Below are 24,278 nucleotides of genomic sequence, written 5' to 3'. Positions count from 1 at the left end.
CATTAAGGAGGACATCCAGTACCAGAGGGAGGCAGATGAGAGGAGGGAAGCAGAGGCCAGAGAGAGGTCGAATCGTTTTGTTTTTTTTGTTGGAGAGGTTGGCGGAAAAATTAAGTAAATTAAATTTAACTGGTTTTGTCTTTGCCCCTTTTTTATTATTTAATATAAACTCTTATGTCTATTCTTTAAAAACATTATTGTTCTTTAGACTGCAATATAAACAACTTGGTAAGTAACAAATAGCTAGCATGTGAAGCCTAAAACAATGTATTGAACAAAAATATCTTCACCGTTATTTACAACGTTTTGTGGTTAGGTATTCTAAGCTACAACAAATATTTCATTTCATTTCATCTTGGTTACAAAATTATTTTTTTTTAACATTTCAATATTGACAACTATATACATGAAGCAAAACAATTCAAACAACAGTCAAACATTCTCATATCTACAACTATATACAACAAGAACCGGCCATCAGCTGCTGGTGCAGTTATATTGCTTCAAGGCTGCAGACAGAAGAAGAAAGTTTAGGTTAGTCAAGTGGTAATCCAATCAGTCCTGCTGTTGCAGTATATTTAATATTGTATCAAGAAGGTAAATTAAATGTACTTAATGTACTAGTAATGTACATTCTTGACTGTGTATGGGTGTTTACCAATGGTGTTGTTAAATGACTTCATATGTTGGTTACAGTAGTTTAAGGATAATTGTCAACTGGTAACTTTGAAATATGTTATATCTTAATAGTCATTGAAACAAAAAAACTTTATTTTCTTTTATGTACTTTGATGTGTCAACTTCCACACTTATAATTATTCACCTGGGAAAAATAATCGTGGTCCAGAGGTGCCTCATGCAGTGCAGACACCTTGTTGGTCAGCACGGCCCGCCAAGCAGCGCCACTCCGGCTCTCCCCACCATCGCGCTCCAGAGGTGGCTGGTCCTCCTCCTCCTCCACAGCCTCTTCCAGCTCGTCCCCCACACCGACACAAATATTGTGTAAAATTACACACGCCGTCACCACCTGTGCACAAGGCAGAGCAAAAGCAGACAAGACTTTTTTCAGATATGAAAAAAACATGAACACAGAAGATGTAGTGTGACTTTAGCAGTTGTTTTGAGTAGGGTATTATGATTTGATTAAAAAAATGAATTATATAAATATTGCAATGATTTATTACCTTAGGGACAAACACTGGGTGTACTTCAAGTGCTTCTAAAAAGATACACCTGAAGCGGGTTTTCATCATTCCAAAGGCACGCTCAATGATTGAGCGACCTCTGGAATGATGGTAATTAAACCTTTGCTCTGCCATGCCTCTCACTGGCCTCTTATATTGTGTGATAAGGGCCAGGGGTTCCTGTAGACATGGGTAGCCACCATCAGCTAGGAGGAAATACCCAGGTGGAGGGTAAGTCCCCCTAGTGTAGATGGGGCTGTTCTTCCTGGGTAACCCACAAAGATGTCCATGAAGCGACCCTGATGGTCACAGACTGCCTGGAGCACCACGGACGGGAACAGTTTCCGGTTATTGTAGTCGTTACCATCAGGGCCGCCAGGACATTTGATTCGGATATGGCAGCCATCTACTGCCCCTGCTGCCTTGTCAAATGCTCGGTGATGAGCTAGCCGGCCAAAGCCATCCCTGACCACCTGGTGCTCCTCCTGTGTGCGGGGGAAGTGCACAAAATGGGGGAGGACACCCACCACCTCATCCACCATCCTGTGGACCACCCTGTGCACCGTGGGTAGGGGCATGCAGAAGACCCTGGAGAGAACTCGGTAGGCTGAACCGGTTGCCAGCCAGAACAGGAACACGAGTGTCTCCAGGGTCGGCCCCCACCCATGCTGCCTGTCTGTCTTCAGAATTGCCATCAGATGCTGAATGGTCTCTCTTCCCAGCCTGAAGTCTGGGCGGGTGTCCTCCCCACCATAGTACCTCTGGAGTACTGGCACTGTGGCATTGATGGCACAGTAATGCCGAGCCTGCACAACATGAAGAATAGAGGAAGGTTTAAGTTTGATTTCAGTTTTGCCATTTATTTAATGTTTGTTAAACTATTAAACATCTCAACATCGTCTCAAAACTGATTTGAGGGGGGTTAAACCTGGTCCCTTATACTGGTTCATTAACAGCATCTGTTCACCTTGTAATTTTTACTTAATATAGCTATCCTTTTTGTTGTTCATCACATGTTGATCAAATATTTTACCACAGCATTAGTTTTAAAAGCTAGAACGTGAACAGTTAATAAGCTTAACGTTAGCTAGCTACGTTACTTTTAAAAACAGCAAAATAATAGTAACGTTAAATTTAAGTAATAGCTAAGTAATAGCTAGTAGTTAAGTATAACCATATACTTCTATAGCATTTAAGATGTTTCTCCATACGGTGATGACAAATAACGTTAACTCCCACGAGTTTAAAATGTATTAACATAATAGCGGATGTAAAAAAAAAAGAAAAGCTGAATCAGGTGCTAACGTTAGCTTATTAGTGTAATGTTACTTATTCACCCTTTATTCATGTTTAACGTCACTTACCATCCCACGTCTTTGACGGCAGAGGTGGTGACAAATTAATCTCCTCCTCCTGCAGGCAGCCTGTCGCCGATGCTCCCTCACCATCTCCATTTCCATCTCAGCAAAGATGCTGTACAGCACACAAATGATTAGCACATCCATTGTTGACTACTGTTGAATTGCAGCGCCGAAGGCGAGGTTTTTCACTGACGTAATGACGCAGTGACGTGCACTTGGTAGCCTGTTCCATTGTACTAGTTCTCCGAATGCTAAGGAGGACTCTGGCCTAGCCTCTGAAGGATCCTTCCTTGGAAGGACTAGTCCTACCAAGGAAGGATCCTTGACATTGAGAAACAGCTCTGGACTCCAGGACTCTCGGTCCTGTTTGACCTGGGTGATTCTAACTTGCGCTGTTAACAGACACCCTTGTCATTCAGGTGGTAAGTTTAATTTTCAACTATTATACATACTCTTAACTGCCTTTAAATTTGCAGGTCTCTATCTTGTCTCATGTTATTATAACTCAACAACTTAGTTAAATTACAAAAACAATGCTGCAGCAAACCAACAAGGCTTTCTCAGACCTCCTTTATCGCGGATATAGCGACCAGAACAGATAATGAAAAGAAAGAAAAGAAAAGAACAAAAGAGACGACCATGGCAGGTACCAACATTCCTTAAAATTACGCACAATGCCAGACCTTCTGTACCGCAGATAAAGTGACCATGGCAGATACCAAAATTCCTTAGAATTACATACAATGCCAGATCTACTTTACCGCAGATGAAACCACCATGACGGTTACCAAAGTTCCCGAAAATTAAGCACAATGCCAGACCCCTCCTCCTTGGCACCTTGGAAAATCCGTACTGGATCTGACAATATCAGAAACACAAGATTGTAAATCAAATGAAAAACCTTATTGGATATTGCTGGAATTGAGAACTTATCACTGACGTGCGCCGGCCCATGCCCTTGATTCCCCATCAAACTGCTCAGTCGTCGGACGAAGCGGGGGGTTTCATCGTGATAAATTTACCATTCCTAACCCCTAACCATTGCATCAGGAAGATCAGTGTATCCCACACACAGACACACACAGCTGATTACTGATGATGAGTGCTGATGATGTCCTAGCAATGTGTAACAATATTGTGTGTGAAAATATGGTGTGTGTGCAGATATGGAGGCAGACTGAGCTGCCCAGACATGAAGTGCCAGGGTTTGACATTCACGCGGTTGGACTGCCACCTGGTCAATGTGCACAACATGGCAGTAGGCTTTTGCTCTTTTTATAATGAACATATGTTATTGCTTTGCTTTCATTTCGGTGACCTGGTATACATTGACATTTGAGTGGTCCGTAATTTATATTTGTCAGATGCTGTGGATCAGCGTCTCAGCTTATGTTCTGTGTTCACAGAAGGAGGCGAGGACAGCGGTACTGCTGAGCCAGCGAAAGGTTGCCTTAAACAATAGGCTTCTAAAAATCAGAAATGAAAAAAATGAAATGCAACTGATTCAGCAATCGCTGCTCTCTATCGGGGAAGGATCGTCAAAGCCCCCACATCCACCTCAGCCTCAGGTAGCCGGGTCACCACCGACTGCTGGCTGTCCCTCACCTGCTGGCTGTCCGCCACCTTACCAAAGTGAGAGCTGTTTTCATCTGACCGATCCCAGTGGGATGACGACAGCGTTCCAGATTTTTCCTGGCTCATTTAATATTGTGTCCTTTGTTTGTTTGTGTATATATATATATATATATATATATATACATATTACATATATATATATACATACATATACATATATATATATATATATATACACATACATATACATACATATACATACATATATATATATATATACATACATATACATACATATATATACATATACATATATATATACATATATATATACATAACATATAAACATACATATATATATATATATATATATATATATATATATATATATATATATATGTGTGTGTGTTTAGATCTTTTTTTATATATTTTATTTGTATAGTTGTGTATATATGTAATTTAAAATATTTAATGAATGTTATGTTTGTATGAAATGTATTGGTTCCTTTTTTTCGTGTTCTTATCCAAGGTAGGTTAAAGTCAGTAGTAAAACACAGTTCTTTTTTAAACATACCATAACTTTGCCTGGATTTCTGAACGATGAGTCCATGACGTCTTCGTAACTGTACAGATCCACTTTTGCGACACGACTGTCGCGTGGTGTCGCAACGTCATATAGCCATGGTTGATGCTCCACGCCCCTAACCAGCAGCTGATTGAACGAACGCGTGACGTGGGTGTGTCTACTCGAGAATTTCAACAGAGTGTCATGGCGGCTCGTTGAGAATACAATCTCGTATTTTACAAAAATAGTTCACCGAAATGTGTTTCTGAAAACACTTTAAGCGAGAAATAGGCCATGCAGTTGCTGAATATGTCTTCATTTCAGATCAACAAAGATTTTCGTCTACTTCTACTGGATAGTCGCGTCACGTTCAACGTGATTCATTTGCATAAAGCTGGGCATCGGCCAGCTTTTTGACGCACAGCATTTTTTCAAATGTAGCGCCGCCTTCCCGGAATGCTTTGCAGGAGCGTTGAAGTCGCTTGACGTCACCTATAGGATTAGAGCGGGGCGTGACGCGACAGAAGCGTCGCACGGACAAGTGGATCTGCACCGTAATGTCCAATCAGTCTGGTTACGTCCTTTCCAAAGCATCCTCATCAAAACGTCTTCCTAATGCTCAACATCCTCGTCAAAACATCTCCACAACATGTAGGCCGGCCTTCCAAAGGGGGGTGTGACCTGCCTTTTCATAGGCTGCTGGGTCTTCATATAAATGGCCATGCAACTCAACAACCACAGTCCTGGAGGAGATTTGATGCTGGAGAGAGGAGGAGACGCAGCAAACAACTTTTTCTCATTACTATACTTTGGATTTCTGGTGAGTAGGTTTTGTTAGACACTCTTTATACTAATACAGAGTTGTAAAATGATTGCAAAGAAATGCAGACTTTGAATGTGTGTTAATTACTTTTGCTGTTATTTAATGGCATATTATTCAATCTACTTGCTTTTTCTATATTATGTAAGTTATGTTCTCCTGCTGTTACAAGTCAATTTCCCCATGGTGGGATGAATAAAGTGTTATCTAATCTAAACTTGTTACAGTTTCTATCATAAGCTTCACCTGTTGACATATCTCCACAGAAAACAAAAGAAAACAATGAAACCATGCCCGTTGTGCAGAGTCAGCTATGCCAATTGATCGCAGCATCTCAGGGATGTGCACTGTGTGACCGATGGCACAGAGCGCAGGCTCCTGCTTGGAATGGCTTCTGGAAGGTAAGTTAAAAGGCACTCACACACAAACACAGGCTGCCAATTATTGTGCTTAAAATGTACGACTCTGTTTATTTAGATACGCAGGCCCACTAGGCTGCCCAGCGAGACCATGCCACGGACGAAAATACATCCATCTCGACCGGCATTTAAAAGCTCTTCACGATATGACGGTATGCATCTTGCACTTTTGTAAAAACAAATGTTATTGTTTTGCTGTCCTTTCAGAGCGGTGGGGTCCAGACCTGGTATCAATGAATTGAGTGGTCAATAATGTATTGTGTAATAATGATCACTGTCCCACCTAAAGTTCTGTCTTCACAGAAAGAAGACATCAAATTGTTCCTGGAGGAGTTGAGAATTAAAGAAATTGCTTCACAACTGTCTGCCATAAGGGAAAAAATAACAAGCAGGTTCAGCCAGCCCCGTGCCCGAAAGAAGCACAAAAAGACATTGGTTTGTAAAGTAATAGTGTATTCTTATTCATTACTCAGCCTGCATGGCCCCGACATTTCTGTAACACTCTGCTCTTTCTTCTTATCTTGTTTACAGAGTACCTGATTGCAATGTTCGAAAAACATAACCTCAAGAGGGATAAACTCCAACTTAGGAGGACTGGGAAACGCTTCAGGCGTTTTGTACGATACATGTGGGGTGTGGGAAGCGCCCCACCATCACACCTCATGTTTCTATCAAAGACAGGAAAGGTCATCAGGTAACTTTTGTTATTTAGATGTGGGTGTTATGGTTTGGTAACTGCCTACATCAGTGTGTCACTCATTCCTATGCTTTTTTTTCTACTTTTTAGGTGGATAGCAAAGCTAAAAAGGCAGAGGCTGTCACAAACGAGGGATTACCTGGTGGACATATTGAGATTCTTGGCGTTCCTGAGGAGGGAGGGCTTCTCACAGGTAATGGTGCACCCTCACACTGAAAAAAAGCACCATATCACGGTTCAGTCTACAACGTGTGTTCCAGTTCCTCAGTGTATGACTGCATTTCTTCCTCAGGTCCATCTGTCTGCAGCACATATGATGTCTCTGGACAGGTTGCTGAAACAGGAGCTCTCCAACCTCCCACAGCAGACCGGGACACACCACTTGGCGGAGGTTCAACAATGAAGTTAGATTGCCGATGGACCCCCACCCCAAGCGTGTTTTTGAAGCTGTGGTTTTTACCGTGTACTTGTTTATGTATGTATATGTAACTGGTTTATATATGCATGGGTTTTCCTTTTTCATGTTAATGCTATTTATATTTGATATTGATTTAATTGTAGTGTGACTAGTCAAATATGTGTGTGTGTTGAATTTAATAAATGTTCTATTATGTTTGAATTCAATATGGCTTCCTTTTGTCTTTTTACTAGATATGGTTTATGTATTCTTGACATTGTAGCTTTCCTAGTGCTGAATTTACCTTTTCATGTGCACCACTACACTACATTTTTGAGGGGAAATGTACTTTTACTGCACTGAATTGATCTATATAAATAAAAATATGTTTTTTTGACATAAGGGTAGAGTTGTTAAAAAACTATTCAAACAACCAATAGTTTCTTGGTCGTGCCATGGAGGATGCATTTGCTCTTTTTATAATAAACACATGTTATTGCTTTGCTTTCATTTCGGTGGCCTGGTATACATTGACATTTGAGTGGTCCGTAATTTATTTGTCAGATGCTGTGGATCAGCGTCTCAGCTTATGTTCTGTGTTCACAGAAGGAGGCGAGGACAGCGGTATTGCAGAGCCAGCGAAAGGTTGCCTTAAACAATAGGCTTCTAAAAATCAAAAAAATGAAATGCAACTGATTCAGCAATCGCTGCTCTCTATCTGGGAAGGATCGTCAACACCTCCACCTCAGGTAGCCGGGTCACCACTGACTGCTGGCTGTCCCTCACCAAAGGAAAAAAAAGAAATACCACTGATTCAGCAATCGCTGCTCTCTATCGGGGAACATCCACTTCAGCCTCATATATATATATATATATATATATATATATATATATATATATATATATATATATATATATATATATATATATATATATATATATATATATATATAAAGAAAGACCTCAACTCGCCAGCGTGAAACTGAGAAAAATGACGTTAAAGTTATCTTAATGTCCTGACAATTGCCTTATAGGTATAACATTGTTATCCACATGTTGTACTGTACACTGACTGGCTGCTTGAAAGGCATCCTTACATGGACATGTGGTGAATCTACTTACAGTTGGAAGAAATGTATGCACAGCTGAAAATGATACTCGCAAATGCATCCTCCATGGCACGACCAAGAAAAATCTATCTATCTATCTATCTATCTATCTATCTATCTATCTAGCCGACTTTACAAGGCCCACCCCTGGGCACCTTGACCTCCGGTCGGATCCGGGAACCCACACTTAAGCCCCCCTGCATCCAACAGATAATTTCAAAGTGTCAGAAACACACTCATTGCGAAGCCTGCTTTGCTAGATGAGATTGCGAATCCGGCTTTACAATGAAACACATTTTCACACTTGATTCTAGCTGTTGCATTCAGTTTCACCCTTGCGAAGACGGCATTACAATGTCGGCCAACACACGGTTGAGTATCATCACTTGATGATCGTGGCCTTTGGCGGCGAGACTCTTTATTCTCCCCTAACCACAACCCATACCATTGCCCACTCCGAATCCCTAACCCCAAACCACCCACACCCCTACCATTTTACTCCCATCTCTATCTTTAACTTTTAAACCTATCCCTAATTAGATTTAATTTAAATTTGAAGCCAATAAAATAGAAAATAGACTTTTAACCACGGACACGGTATCGATATTAACTCATTAAAAACTCTAAAATTTAAAGTAGACTATATTCCAAATGTTTAGGACCCTTAAACGTGAAGAAAAAAAAAGCTCAACCAGGAAGTGAAATTGACCGTTCGCAAAACCCCGCCCTTGAACGTTCCTCGTCCAATCCTAGCTCAGCAACTGTAACTAAGGAGAAGGACCCCCCGTCAAACATTGCGATTTCAGCACGATGGTGAAACGATGCGCCTATGGCACCTGCAAGTCTTACACCAGGTACCCCAAAAGTTTAGAGGGAGGGGTCGTTTTTTTCGCCTTTCCAAAGCCCAAGACCCAAGCGGAAAGATGCCGACAATGGATTAAGCAGTGTGGGAGACCTCATTCACAGCTAAATGCCTGGAAGATTAATAAGCATAGCTACATATGTCTGCTCCAAGGTAGGTAAAGCTAGCGAGCTAAATTATATCAATTATCAATAAGTAGTTTAAGTAGGTAAGTACATAGCAGTTACAATCTTTAAAACTGGACTTAAGTTAACAGTTGTGGTTCTATATAGTACTATTATCGAAAGTAGTAAAGTTAGAACATTAGATATTTTATTATTCCTTAGGAAATTCAGTCAGCCTGATAGCTGTTAGACTGTCAAGCACATGTTGCTATCGACACAGATAATTTAGCAAGAGGTTGACGGTTATTGAACATATCCCTCCACTGCATATTGCAGCCCTTTCTGTCGTGCCCTGGAGGATATGTCTGCTGCATTACTCCAAAACCAATCACTTATACCAATAGGTATGGAGCTCAACCCAGCCATGGCTATGTGTCTGGTTCTCAATTGTTTGACGGGCATAGTAACAATAACTAGGGGGCCTGGCTTTTGCGAATGGTCAATTCCGCCTACTTCCGGTTTGCCCACGGATATGTGACCCACACCAATTTGAGCAGAGGACTTAAAAACGCTTATCAAACTCATTCCCAAGTCTTTGGGACCTTTAGAAGTGAAGTTATAGCACAAAAGGCCTTGGCCACGCCCACAACCGCATATATTAACTATTTTCACCTTTAAAACTAATTTTCACCCACTTCCTGTGGTCCTACATTAACAAAACTTATATCATTTTACTCTGGGATTCCTGCCCTTCCTTCCTAGTGTTCTTTCATCACCAAAATACCTTGTTTTAAATTTTCTGCCTAAAACCATAATACAACCGACTGTTACGAATGAAGACTACAGGGGCGCAGATTACCTATTCCGATTGGATTTTGATTGTGCCTCCTGTAGTTGTGCGGTGTAAGGAACACAGGAAGGAATTGAAAAAGACTGACCAGGACTCCAGGACCCTCAATCCTGTTTGACTTGGGTGGTTCTAGCTTGCGCTGTTAACAGACACCCTTTTCATTCAGGTGGTAAGTTTAATTTTAAACTATTATACATACTCTTAACTGCCTTTTAATTTGCAGGTCTCTATCTTGTCTCATTATTATAACTCAACAACTTTAAGACTTAACCTTGATCATAGAACTTGAAAACCTTAGTTTATTGATTGAAGGACTATATTATTATTATTATTATTATTATTATTATCATTATCATCATCATCATCATCATCATCAATACTATTTTATTTATCTTAACTCTCAACCTATTAAAACTTGCTTAATTGGACAAGGGACACACGCCGGGACTTGATCAACCCTGGTGGGCCGTCCTCGGCGGAGAGTGTCTAGTGATAATGGCCGAAACACTCAATGATGCTGAGGTACACTACTGATGATGTGTCCTGAAATTTAGCTTCTAAAATAAACTAACTTTTTTTCAATTAAAGCAATAATTTAACCTCTAAACAATATAATAACCCTTTTCACTTAAAACAACTATTCAACCTTTTAACAACCAACTCTCCTCCCCACTCTTCTTTACCGCAGATAAAGTAACCATGGCAGATACCAAAATTCCCAAGAATTGCACACAACACCAGACCTTCTTTATCGCAGATATAGCGACCAGAGCAGATAAAGAAAAGAAAAGAGAAAAAGAGAGACGATCATGGCAGGTACCAACATTCCATAAAATTACGCACAATGCCAGACCTTCTGTACCGCAGATGAAACGACCATGACGGTTACCAAAGTTCCCAAAAATTAAGCACAATGCCAGACCCCTCCTCCTTGGCACCTTGGAACATCTGTACCGGATCTGACAATGTCATAAACACAAGATTGTGAATCAAATGAAAAATCTTATTGGATATTGCTGGAATTGTGAAGTTATCTCTGACGTGCGCCGGCCCGTGCCCTTGCCTTTGATTCCCCATCGAACTGCTCAGTCGTTGGACGAAGCGGGGGGTTTCATCGTGATAAATTTACCATTAATTCGACTGAAGGACTTTTGTCTATCAAAAAAATATTCCAAAAATACCGCAACAGCAGATGTCCAGACAAGGAGCTGCTGCAATTATTAGAAATTAATTTGACCAAAAACAATTTTGAATTTAATAACCAATATTTTCTACAGATTAAAGGGATCTCTATGGGGAAGAAATTTGCGCCTGGGTACGCCGATATATTTAATGTCTGACTGGGAAGAAGGAGCCACTTTACTATCTAAGATATCTGGATGATATATGGGGAGTGTGGCATCATTCTGAAGGGGATTTCAAAATATTTTTAACCACTCAATCATAACCCTTCTATAAAACTAAAATCTACTTTAGATTTAAATTCTGTAGATTTTTTGGACACTGACTTTTAAGGGGGAGAATGTTGAGGAAACGGGTAAACTGGAGATAAGTTGTTGTTTTTTTAAAGACAGACACACACACGCGCGCTCCTCTTTAGATCCAGCTACCATCCCAGACATACCTTCGCCGGCCTGGTCAAATCCCAATTTCTTAGGTTCAGTAGGATTTGCACCAGAAATCAAGACTTTTAATTTTAATCCTAACCCTAATGCCTAACCTAGCCAGAGCCTATCGGACAAGATAGCTCACCATGACTCCAGTATGACAATGATCCAGCCAAACCCATATTCTTTTTCTACCGCAGAACAACCATGGCGGAAACCAAAATCTCTACCAATTTCCGAGAAAGAACCAAGGAAATGGCGAAATTGATCAAAGCCTATCATCATCATCTATGGAAAACTGACCCCTCCGGAAGAACCCCGAGAAATATTAGAACGCAGGAACAACTGATCCGTACAATCACGCCTGCCTTCGCCAACACCAACATTCTCAAAGCAGGGAATGCCCTGAATTGGTCCCACACATCGATGCAGATATTATACGAACACTATGAAACAACAATAGCAGATAGTGTAACCAAACTTTCAAAAGCCCCCAAAGAAGATTGGGAAAACTCCTTAAAATGGCTATTAAGTGGGCTCAAAAAAACGCATAACTCAGATCACCATTAAAAGAAGCCTCGGCTCACATTCTCGACGTCCTACACCCTACTCAACCCACCGCCTCGACATCCAGCCAAACCGAACCAGAAAAAATGCCCATCCCGAATAAACCGGCCCAAGCTGAACCAGACTCCCCAAAATCGGCACGCCATTTCTACTACTGGGCAACTCCAACATGTCCAGAATACCATTTATCAATCACGCCCCGGTACAAGTCGATTGCTTCCCAGGGGCCAATCTCAGCCACCTACTCAAAAATAACACACCCACGGATGAAGGGTAAAAAACGTTATCCTATCTTTTGGGATTAATAACAAACATATCCAGCAGAGTCCACCTCAAAAATGACCTACAGGCTATGCTCACTAACTGACACAGAACAGGAGGCACTATTAGAACTTACAAAAAAAAACACGATCTGGTACTAAAACCAGCTGACAAGGGCAGCGCACTGGTTATAATGGATAAAACAGACTACATTAAAGAGGCACTACGCAAATTGACGGACACCAATTACTACATCCCGCTAACTCAATCTATGAAAGAAAATACTGCCACAGAGATAGCACAGATTCTCGAGACACTAGTGGCAAAACGACACCTAACCAAAGAACAGAGCATTTATCTGAAGGGGCAAACACCCCATAGATGCAGACTATTTTATATGCTTCCAAAAATTCACAAACCACATGAAGCATGGAAAAACAACATACCACCAGGTAGACCAAAAGTCTCGGATTGTAGCAGCGAAAGTTATGGGGTTGCTGAATACCTTGATTCTTTTCTCACACCCCTTTCCAACAGACACCCGAGTTACTTAAAGGATACTGCAGACTTCATTGATAAACTCTGCCAAATAACTGAAAAATGTAAACCATTCACTATGGATGTAGAGAGCCTATATACCAACATTGAGATTCCATTGGGCCTATCCGCAGTCCAAAAATGGTTCCAAAAATACCCTGACCCAAATAAACCAGAGGAAGAAATACTTCAACTCCTTGAGATCAATCTGACTAAAAACAATTTTATTTTTGATGATAAAGTATATTTACAAACCATAGCAATGCATAGGCATAGCAAGGCATAGCAATGGGCAAGAAATTTGCCCCGGCATACGCCAACATTTATATGGCGGATTGGAAGGATACTGTTTTCCCCAAACACAAAAAGAAACCGCTAAGATATTTCCGATATCTCAACGACATCATTGGCATTTGGACGCACTCGGAGGAGGACTTCAATGAGTTTGTTCAAACCCTCAATGAACATCATGCCTCTATCCAACTTGACCCTACTCTACACGACCTGGAAGTTCATTTCTTGGATGTAACAGTTTACAAAGGACCCAACTTTTTGAACACAGGGGAACTTGACACCAAAGTATATTTCAAGCCCACAGATACACGCCCTATTGCACAAATGCAGCTTTCACCCAAAAAACATCTTCAAGGGGATTTACAAATCTCAACTGATCAGGTTTAATAGAATCTGCAGTAACCCCCAGGATGAATTCAAGACAGTTCATACCCTTAACAAAACACAGACAAAGAGGATATCAGAGGTCCTTCCTCAGGGGTATTCAAAAACAAGGAACTACGAAAGTACAACAAAAAAGTGTGTAAGGTCACACACTGACAATCCACACTGTTCAACTCTGTTCATAATTCTGTTTGTGATGGTCTTGCTATTTTCCACAATGAGGTGAGTCTAGTTGTAATTATGCTGTATACATGGTGATGCTTGGAGATGTGTAGGCCCACTTTAATTCCCCCACACTGCCTTTTTTTTCCTCTTAGAGTCATACTGACTGGGGCATATTATATGTTGTCCCGATTTTGGATGACACTCTTACCATTTTTCAACACTATTTATAGTATAATTCGGACTTAACATTTCATTTTCAGACACAGAATGCATTTCTTTGCACTATAGTGGTGTGTTGCCCACCATGAAAGTGGTTGTTGTATGGCTTCCCTGATTAAAAAGTGCAGTTTGTGGCATTTATAAAATGCTTGGGGTGAAACTTTCAATACATTTATGTAACTGATAAAGTGCTGAGTGCAAAGTTTACAATAATTCACATGATTTATTCATTTTTTACATTTAAAACCTTTTGGTTGTAAAGTGCAAAGTGCAATTAATAATGGTTTGATTTTGATGGGCCACATATCCTCCTCCTGTTTTTTTGTCCGAGTTAAAACCAAATTCATTAAGATTAAAAAAATGTTTTCATGTTAATCATAGTGATAATTCATTCCATGTATATTCACAATGTGTTCAAAATGTTTGTTTACAATTGTATATAGGCCTATGTCTATGGTGTGAATACACATATATACACATTCACGGGAGCTTCCAAATTCGCCCTTTCCAGCCCAATTCAATTCATAGGAAAAAAAACATACAATTTTTCTAAAAAAACAGCGTCCTTGAACACAACATCCACAATCATTGGATTTCATTGGTTTCCATGCTAACGCTGGCCGTAAACAGGAAGCTCCTTAGGTGTGGAGTGCTACTCGCGCTTCTTCTCACTTCAGACACCTTTATGGAAAAATACAGTCATTCCTTGTTGTCTTAACAGGCTGATGAAGACTTACTCTGTTGAAACGCGTCGCTGTGCCTTTTTATTTTTAAAATAAAAGTTCTGACAACTGACCATCACACCTGAGGACTTTTCAGTCAACTCCAACTACAGTTTGTATAGTTATTACTATTATTTTTTCCTTGCTACGCTGAGTGGGGATTGCAACGACACACCAACATGGATGGCCGCTGCTTCTACCCTGAGGACGACTGGGACGAGGGACCTGAGTGGTGTACGTTGCGGTACCGCAGAGGCTGAATGATTAGCCGTGATTACGGCGGCCCTCCCGCCCGTTACTTGCCCTCTCACGTCCAATATGAACCAGCTAACTACCGTATTAGCAATGAGCCTCCATATAGCACTACTGTCCAGACTAGCCGCTATGCTAACGAACAAGCTAATAGCTATGGACACTCCGCTAGCAGGTCTGCTAACAGTACTAGCCACAGCTATGCTTATAACAACCAGGCTAGCTACTATAATCATCCACCCAGCGTTAGCTACAGCCGACCTAGCTATGCCGAAGCCGCTAGGCCCGCTAGCTTCAGCCCCCAATGTCAGGTTTACTTTGACCACGAGCCTATCGAACACCGCTCTAACCCTGACCACACCACCCGCGGAGCTAGTGGTGTTGGCGGCCAGCAAAACAACAATAACTGCCACCAGGCCAGCAACAATAGCCGTGCAACTCAAGGGCAAAGCGGCTCTCGTTCACGCTCTCGGCCTAAAGAGGGGCGCCCACAGCAACAGAAACGAGGGTCTGATTGCAAAAATAAGTGGGCTAATAAGAACAAAAATCAACAAAAAAAACCTCGAACAAATCAAAGAAACCAAAAAAAAAAAAACAACACTAACAAAAAGCAGCAACAACCCCAACAGGCTGCACAGCGTTCACCAGACCCGGACTTTACTGTCAAAACACGAAAACATAAAAAACCAAAACACAAAATGTTTGACACAATCAAACCAGCTGACCCTATCGGTCCCACGATGAAACTGATCTCTGATAACGCCACAGTTTGGGAGCAAAACACTATAGAGATCTTGCGAGGTCATTACAAAACAACGCTGGCAGGGAATCTACATTTTTTACTACGTTTTGACATGTCTTCCTGGCAAGAGAACTTTGATATTGCCGCATCATGGGCGCGCAGCCACTTCGGGTGGAGGCTCTCGCACGAAACTGTTGACACTGTATATGCTAAAATCCTGGAGGCATTACAAACCAAAACACAGGCAAACACTCAGCCCAACACACAACCACGCGGCTCTGTCATACCTGCAGCCCAGGACAGGGTGATCGAGATCCAAGCAGAGGTTGAAGGAGCAACACAACACCCACGCACAGTGCTTCAGCAGAACTGGTATGACGCCATAACTGCCAGACAGGATGCACCGCCCACGACAGCGATCCCACTTCCTCAACGCCAGCCTAGGATACATCAACAGGACTCCAGGCCAGCACAAACAACGGGGACGCTACTGGTGACTGCGGACGTGCATCAGGACCCCACCGACCAGGCACAACAGACGGAGACTGCAGGGCCGGATGTCGAGGACGAGCTGGGCTCACTCTCCACCCCCTCTTTCTCCCCCTCTCCCTCTTGATCCACCTCCCCTTTCCCCCTCTTCTTCTCTCTCTGTCTCACCTATCTTTCCCTCCACCTCTTCTCCTGCCCCCCCTCTCGCCCAGGATGTCCTGGACCTGCTGAATGAAGTTCCTCCTACGCCACAACCGGTGCCTCCACCAGCTCCTCAACCTACTCCAGACCCCACGATTGCAGCTGAGTTTCCTGAGCTCACCAAGCTGAGGGAAGAGTTCACGGCCCAACTCCAGGAGCTCAGGACCCCTGCTGCCCCATCCGAGCGGCCGGCAGCCTCTACAGGTAACCTGCCAAGCCTTACTCCTCTCAGACTTCTTCCCTCAGATGTGGGAGCTCAAGTGGGGAGACCCCACACACATCCCGGGAACTGTCATCATGGAGGGTAAGTCGCCCTTTGGTAACCTGGGGCCCCTCAACCAGCCCAGAATACAAAGTAGACTCATTTTTGTCACCACAAACTGAATTCTCTCCACACAGACATCCAAATGTCACAAATAAGCTGAACGACTGGTCTTTAACAGCACACAAACGCTGCCTTTGGATAGGCGATTCCAATCTCTCTAGATTCCCCACTTACAAACGGAGCCATGTCCAGATAGAGAGCTACCCTGGTGCCTCATTCAAACACGCTGAGGCCCTACTGGCTAACGCGCCGGTTTCTTCTAGCATACAAATCTTGGTCCTGTCATTTGGCATCAACAATAAAAATCAGGATGCAGAGAAAATCACTATCCCACAGATTAAAAAAAGCTATGCGTATGGCAAAACTCGCCTTTCCACAAGCTCGCATCTTGATCCCGATCCTCAATTTCTCACACTCCTTATCACACCGGGAACAAGAGAACATGAGAGGGGTCAACGAGTTTTTAGTGTGCTATGAGGACCACATCCCTCAATTGTCCAGATCATTTTTTTCTACCGATAAAGACCACATACACTGGACCAAGTCCACAACCAAGCACATGTTTGACCATTGGATGGTGCATTTAAACACCTTAACCCCATGAAAACATCTAAGGTCTCTGGGTTAAAAACAGTTATCAACCTATCCAAGTCGTTCACCTTGACTGCGGCACAAACTGATCTGCTGAACAAGGGTTTAACTTGTATCCCATCCATCCAGAAACAGACCAAAAAACAGGTCAGGGATGCTCTCAGAATTGACCTACAAGACTATCACAGGCACCTTAAATTGGCAGTCTATTACCAAGACAAGCCCGAGTCCCCTCAATTACCATTCATGCCTAAGTCAACTTGGTCACCTGCTCTCTCTTTACACCCTCCAGAGGTTTCACAGCTGATCCAGCTCGACCTGAACACGTTCCATGAGTAACACAAGGTAGGTTGGACCAAACCAAACCTCTCTCGTTTTGAGAGGCAAGCTTTGGAACAGTAACGTAACAATAGAGACATTGTGTTAAAGCCCGCAGACAAGGGAAGTGCGGTAGTCATTATGGACATAACTGACTACTTATTTGAGGGTCTTAGACAGCTTAACGACTCACATTACTACACAAAACTGGAATGTCCAATATACAAAGACAATTCCTGTGGTTAATAAAATTATTAACTCTTTATGAGAAAAAGTTTATTAACCATAAACAGAAAACTTTCCTTTTGGGTGAGGCAGAGCCTAGGCCCCATAGTTTCTACTTATTACCAAAAATACACAAGTCTAGTGATAAGTTGACTGTTCCTCACAAAATCCCTCCAGGACGTCCAATTGTGTCTGACTGTAACAGCGAGACTTACCATACGGCCAAGTTCATCGACCACTACCTTAACCCACTCTATGTTGCATGACAGTTACATTAGAGACACTTTTGACTTTGTGACTAAGATCAAAGCCTTGGAAATCCCTTCCTCGGCTTTCCTCTTTTCTATGGATGTTTCCTCACTTTACACGAACATTTCCACTCCTGAAGGCCTTGCTGCAGTCAGAGCAGTCTTTTTAAAGTACCGTGACATCAAAAGACCAGACAAGGAATTACTTCAGTTACTAGAACTTAATCTGACTAAAAACGACTTTGAGTTTGATGGCCAGTTCTTTCTACAGGTTTCCGGTACAGCTATGGGTAAGACCTTTGCCCATTCCTATGCCAACCTGTTCATGTCTCAGTGGGAGCAGGGAGCTTTAGCCTCTTGCCCACTACAACCCCTGCATTATTTTAGGTATCTAGATGATATCTGGGGCGTGTGGGATCACACTGAGGCAGAGTTGTTTCAGTTTCTGGATAAGTTGAATGAATATAGTGACTCCATCACTCTCACAGCCACCCTCAGTCCTGACCAAATTGACTTCCTGGACACTACGACCTTTAAAGGGCCAAATTTTACCAATACACACAGACTGGGCGTTAAAGTCTTGGGTTAGGATTAGAGAGAGAGAGGGAGAGAGCGTGAGAGAGAGGAAGAGAGAGAACTAAAGGGTTAGACTCTTTATTCTTCCCCTATTCAACATTCTAAACAATCTTTATATGAATTAACCACTCCAGGCTGTTACATGAAATACAGAAAAGACAATTCCATCAGCTTCCAGATTTGTTACAAAAGTTTAACAGAATTGCAATATTTTTTAACTTTGGACCAACTTTTTTGGAAAAAACACTTTTGCTCTTTTATACTGAAAGAAAAGGAAGTTTATTGTGAAAGCCGTCCAACTTCGTGCCTGCCTGCCTCTGTGGGCTTGAAACCATTGCAGGGATCGGTCTGTACCCCTACCGATATCCAGTCTGTGCTCTTATCCCTGCTAACTTCAACACCGGTGGTGATGTTAGCAGGATACGTCAATGGGCCAATACATGGCCCCTGTGAGGCCACCGGAACCCTGACACACGCACGCACGCACGCGAATGGAGGGTAAGAATAATTCAAAAAGTTTCTCAAATTTATGCAAAGATACCCTGTTATGTTACCAGCTTGGACTTCCTGGACTCACTTATTTTTCATTTCCTATCGCAGAACTACAGACCGCTTGAACTGCACCCTTTGTGGGAAGAAAGATCTTGTCCGCCTTGACAAGCTTCTGCAAGAGTCCCATGACCTGTTTTTACAAGAGGTAAGTGTATTTAATTGTTTTAATTTGGCAAAAAACACGTGTGCAAGATCTGTTGTTAATCTAATGTTTTGTTCCTCTTAAGTTTGTCAAATATTAGAATTTGTCTGATAATAGAATCGAGAACCCATCACAAAGCAGGCCAAGAGAGCAGCCATTGTTAAAGAGCTCGCGGCACTTCGGAGTTCTGAGCCATGATAAGCCCATGGTTTCAGTGTTGGATATGGGTATTACCCGTCAAATTGGTACTTTTAAGTTGTTTTAATATTTTTTGTGATTACCTGGTAACTATTGGCCTGAGAGGAGGGTTTCATCATCATTCCATTAATTTTCCCATCCAACTATATACAAATTAATGTTAATGGATGTTATGGCTTTTCTGTACCAACCAGAAATGTGACTAACAGAAATTTGGAAGCACAGGGTTTTAATTTCAAATTTAAAATCACTTAAATTTCATTACAGATGAGGAAATTCCACGCTTGGAAGTGGAAATTTCAGAAAATTCCGACAAGGAAGATTTGGAGGAGCAAGATCCCGGGCCCTCTTCCACTCTCACCAGCATTAGGGTTACTGCCTGTCAGCCACTTCATCCCACACCTATCTCTGGGCCCCACAACTCCGCCTCTTCCACTGAGGAGACCAGTATTAGGGATACTGCCGGTCAGCCACTTCATCCCACACCTGTCCCTGGGCCCCACAACTCCGCCTCTTCCACTAAGCTGACTGGCCAACTTTATTCCAGCCCTGTCCCTGGGCCCGACCACTCCCCCTCTTCCACTGACGAGACCGGCATTAGGGATACTGCTGGTCAGCCACTTCATCCCACACCTGTCCCTGGGCCCCACAACTACAGCACTTCAACTGGACCTACTGCTGGTCAGCTGCTTCCTTCCACCCCTCTTCCTGGGTCCCCCATTTCCTCTACTATACAAGTTTCAACAGTGTCAAATTGCCAAGGCTGCAACCAGCTCTCTTTCAGGGTGCTGCAGCTAGAAAACCTTTTGATGGCAGCACAGACACCAATACGTAGACCATCTAAACTACCTCTGTCAGCTCAAAAAGGAGAGCATGTCAGCAAAGCGACAAAGGGTGAAAATTTATTTGGTAAGTTTTCCTTTCTTTTTCAGTTACAATTTTGTGGAGAGAGGATAGAGACATTTCCAGTTAGCTAATTCTTTCCCTTTTCACCTTTGTTTCTTGGGGTTGTCAAACTAATATTAACTGTTTTTTAACTGCAGAAAGGATTCTGAAAGACTTTCAGAAGTTTCGCCTGGGGTCAAGATCAGGAAAAAAGGATACTGAAAATGCACGTCAGTCAGCGAGCCACGGCCTTCGATTTTGCCTGTATAAGGCTTCTGGCCTACCTCCGAATGCTATCACTGAAGACCTTAGATTCCTGACCCAAATTTACAAGTTACAGGCGTAAGTATTTTGCATCTGATATTTTTCTTGACCTAAAACCTTTGTGCCTTTAACCAGGCACAAAGTACTATGAAATACAATACAAATACAAATGTTTCTCTTATCTATTCATTCCAAATTTTAATCTATGGTGTTTTGAAATAGATGAGAAATGGGAAGAGGGAGCATGAAATGTGGTAGAACTGGGAGTCAGATTTTGTCACTTGTAACTCCTTTCCTTTTCCCACAGTTTTACAGCGTACCTGTCCAATAAAGGCTATGCCCCAACCACAATAAAAAACATGCTGAACAACGTAATTTTGTTTCTCCCCCACGTGGAGAACTCCTTTCAAAAGGTCAGCAAGCTGAACAAAAAGCACTTCCAAACATTACAGTACGAGCTGAAGAGGATCGTGGCTCATGGATCATGTCAAACTGTTTTCGCAGACAATCAGCTTAGCGCAAAAGATGAAAATAAATTTATGATTACCACCAGGCAACGGATTCAGGAACTGATCGGTAGGTAGACTTTATTGACATTGTATTCCTTCTGTAGATTGCATTCTTAACTGTATTTTTCTGTCTATATCTTGCAATGTTTTATAGAAAGCGTACCTTGCCATGGGGGGAGGACCATTCCATTCTCATGGGATACATCATGGGCTACTTGGGCATGTTGAGTGGACACCGATCCGTTGCCATCCCCAACATGACCAAGAAGCAGGTCATCAACAGAGAGTTGGAAGAATGGAAAGCAATTCCAAGTTCTGGTTAGTATTTATTTAGGGGTGGTGGGTCCAAGCAATGAACATTTCATTGGTGAAATTAACATTAGTGTCTTTGTTGAAGTCAGCATTTCATAGTCCCATAAGCCACACATACAAGTCACCAGTGAATTGTTCTGCTCTTTAAAGTCCACCTCTCCACAGAAATACACTAATGTTCTGCATTTTATATCCTACGGTGGATGACCACAAAACTGTTGCTACTTTTGGCAAAGCTGCACTTGCCCTCAATAAGGAGGAGTATGACTGGCTGGAATTTTTAGCTAAAAGGTAAGCAAGTACCTTTTCCATTCTGTGCTTGGCAAGCAGGTTGAGAAGCCAGGAAACGTCCTCAATCTGGCTTGGGGGGATGCCGGCATGGAGGGAACCTGCAACCAGATCCGGAGCAGCGCCTCCATTCAAGTAAGAACTTAATATAAGTTGGATTCTGGCCATAGATCAGAATTTGGAAGTAGGAATCCTCAATTTGAGGAGCGTTGATTAAGCCTTTTTAGACACAGTTGCTCAAAGGACGGTTTTCATTTCAAACTTTTGTAAAAACTTCTTTGTTCGGGTTTCCAGGCCAGCCAACACCTCTCCGAGAAGGAGCGGAAACAGGTGGCAAAAACAATGTGTCACGACCCCACCACGGCAGATCGATTCTATGTCGCTCTGCCAGACAAAGACAGAAACCTGAGGTTGAAAGTGCTGAAGAGCGCTTTGGATCGTGATGAGGATGAGGATAAGGAAGAGGAAAAAGGCAGCACCAGTTCAAGTGCTGAAGAACCACCTTACGATGACCATACAGAGTCAGATTCATCTCCCTTTGAGAAGGAGATGACAAAATTGAGACAACGGCACAGACTGACTCCGAAAAGCTCCAAAAGGAAACTGTTCATCGGGGATCCGCGAAGTGGATCAAAGACCCCCAAGAAGTGTAAGATATTGGTGCAAAAACTTGGGACTCCAATAGCCAAGTATGGACTTGTAGGAAGAGTGGTGAGTGTAAAGACACTACTTGTTTGGTTTACACTTTTTACATTTTTTTTGCACTGGAACTTTCTTTGCTGAATTAATGGCACTTTATTTTTAAGTCACTTTGTTTAGTTTTCTCTCTTTTTGGGAAGGCTTGGTGATACTTGTTTGGTGGACAATTTATTAAATTATTTTCACTAACCCTACTTTAGATTTTTTGCTTAATTAATGGCACTTCATTTTTAAGTCACTTTATTTTTAGTTTTCGCTCTTTTTGGGAAGGCTTGGTAATACTTGTTTGGTCGACAATTTATAAAAATTTTTTCACTAACCCTACTTTTGATTTATTGCTGAATTTTTACTTTTTACGGCACTTTGCTTTTTGCACGGGTTCAGGTTTTCTGGATAAATGTTCATAAATGTTAATTTTTGTCTCTGTCTCTTGCTTTGAGTTTGTATAAGTACTCTGTATTACACTACACACATTAATACATTGAATATTTCACCTGCTCATATTTTAAAGGCTGTTTGAGGTATCGGGCTGATTCTAATAAGAAATGAAAGCCTGGAGATTGCTGAATCCAATAAAGGGTGCAAGGTCACTCTAGGTACATGTACTGATGAGTTATCATGCTTTGAGTGCTTCCACATTCCAAATCTGGAATTTTTTCATTTGGTCATATTTCAAAGACCGTTTGAGGCATAGATATAGATAGATATAGATATTTGTTCTATGTCTATGGTTTGAGGTATCAGGCTGATTCCAATAAAAGAATTAAAGTTTGGACGTTGCTCTGTCACTCAAGGTATTGAATTGGAGGTATTTCAACAGCTCAAATTTTAGAGCCTGAGGGTTGACTTGGGGTCAATTGTAATGGAAAGAGCATAACAAATTGAGAATTTCAACGTTGAAATTGTTGTAATCCGATGAAATATGGGTACATGAGAGCCATGAGAATGCAGGTAAAAAAATGAATGAAAAAGATTAGAAAGTGGAAGGCCTTCCATATCCCCACCTATTATGTAGCCCACCCCCTTGAGTATGGCGGTATATTGCATGGTTAGCAATGTTGATGAAATTAGTATAAAAAATTGGATAAAAATTTTACGAATTCATCGGCGCAAGAGGGTTAAGCCCTAACCCAGAAAGGCACAACAGCGGCTCTACTTTTTACGAATACACAAAAGGAGCAACCTGTCTGCTGAGCTGCTTAAGATCTTCTTCCACTGTTCTATTTGAGTGGCATAACATACTGTATGAGCGCATGGTATGCCAACTGCACAGGCAAGGACAGGAAATCCCTCAATCGAATTATAAGATCCGCTGAAAAAAAACATTTGACTTCCCCTGCCCCCACTGGACGACATCTTTAAGATCCGCTGCCTCCGCCGAGCGCACAATATTCTGCAGGATAAGACACACCCCTCAAAACATCTCTTCTCGCTGCTTCCATCTGGAAGGCGGTATCGGGCTTTTAGAGCACGCTCTTCCAGGGTGCAGAACAGTTTTATCCCCAGGGCCATCACAGAACTGAACAATCATGCCCCCCACCTCCCAGTCAGCACAGTTGCACTTTTTAGATAGGGATTTTATGAAATGGGACTTAATGCAATATTGGATGCCTTGATAATGTTTTTAATGTTTTTATATTTTATCTATTGTGTGAGTGTGTATATGAAAAGGAGTATTGTTTTAGAGGTTGCACAAGTAAAGTTCGTTGTATGGTTCTGCTGCACAATGACAATTAAAGTCTATTCTATTCTTCAAGTGGTCA

At 42.0% G+C, this 24,278-nt stretch overlaps 2 protein-coding genes and 1 long non-coding RNA gene across 3 annotated transcripts; 2 read left to right on the top strand and 1 right to left on the bottom strand.

Annotated features, from left to right (window-relative positions):
- Positions 1-420: 420 nt before the first annotated feature.
- Positions 421-1,403, bottom strand: LOC120566851 (putative nuclease HARBI1). Its single transcript, XM_039813511.1, has 3 exons — positions 1,185-1,403; positions 824-1,027; positions 421-509 (listed from the first exon to the last, which is right to left on the bottom strand). The coding sequence occupies exons 1-3, from the start codon at positions 1,317-1,319 to the stop codon at positions 504-506; spliced, it is 345 nt and encodes a 114-aa protein (XP_039669445.1). The 5' UTR covers positions 1,320-1,403; the 3' UTR covers positions 421-503.
- Positions 1,404-9,995: 8,592 nt separating this feature from the next.
- Positions 9,996-15,617, top strand: LOC120566858. Its single transcript, XR_005640476.1, has 3 exons — positions 9,996-10,112; positions 10,632-10,759; positions 11,751-15,617. It is a non-coding gene; the product is annotated as an uncharacterized LOC120566858 (long non-coding RNA).
- A 188-nt stretch (positions 15,618-15,805) lies between these two features.
- Positions 15,806-24,268, top strand: LOC120566589 (mucin-2-like). The gene is made up of 9 exons (XM_039813105.1): positions 15,806-16,252; positions 16,395-16,587; positions 19,826-20,467; positions 20,602-20,785; positions 21,015-21,120; positions 21,212-21,283; positions 21,371-21,534; positions 21,859-21,951; positions 22,111-24,268. The coding sequence occupies exons 1-6, from the start codon at positions 15,806-15,808 to the stop codon at positions 21,248-21,250; spliced, it is 1,611 nt and encodes a 536-aa protein (XP_039669039.1). The 3' UTR covers positions 21,251-21,283; positions 21,371-21,534; positions 21,859-21,951; positions 22,111-24,268.
- The last annotated feature ends 10 nt before the right edge of the window (positions 24,269-24,278 follow it).

The sequence above is a fragment of the Perca fluviatilis genome, chromosome 10 (genome assembly GCF_010015445.1).
Source record: "Perca fluviatilis chromosome 10, GENO_Pfluv_1.0, whole genome shotgun sequence".
NCBI lineage: Eukaryota > Metazoa > Chordata > Actinopteri > Perciformes > Percidae > Perca > Perca fluviatilis.
This window is presented reverse-complemented; position numbering and strand designations above follow the sequence as displayed.

Bases quoted from the DNA above. Each gene is read 5' to 3' on its own strand.
- LOC120566589 (XM_039813105.1), top strand. From the start codon at position 15,806: ATGTCTTCCTGGCAAGAGAACTTTGATATTGCCGCATCATGGGCGCGC. The intron at 16,588-19,825 runs GTAACCTGCCAA...ATTTCATTACAG, and splicing joins GCGGCCGGCAGCCTCTACAG to ATGAGGAAATTCCACGCTTG. The intron at 20,786-21,014 runs GTAAGTATTTTG...CTTTTCCCACAG, and splicing joins CAAATTTACAAGTTACAGGC to TTTTACAGCGTACCTGTCCA.
- LOC120566851 (XM_039813511.1), bottom strand. From the start codon at position 1,319: ATGGCAGAGCAAAGGTTTAATTACCATCATTCCAGAGGTCGCTCAATC. The intron at 1,028-1,184 runs GTAATAAATCAT...CCTTGTGCACAG, and splicing joins ACCCAGTGTTTGTCCCTAAG to GTGGTGACGGCGTGTGTAAT.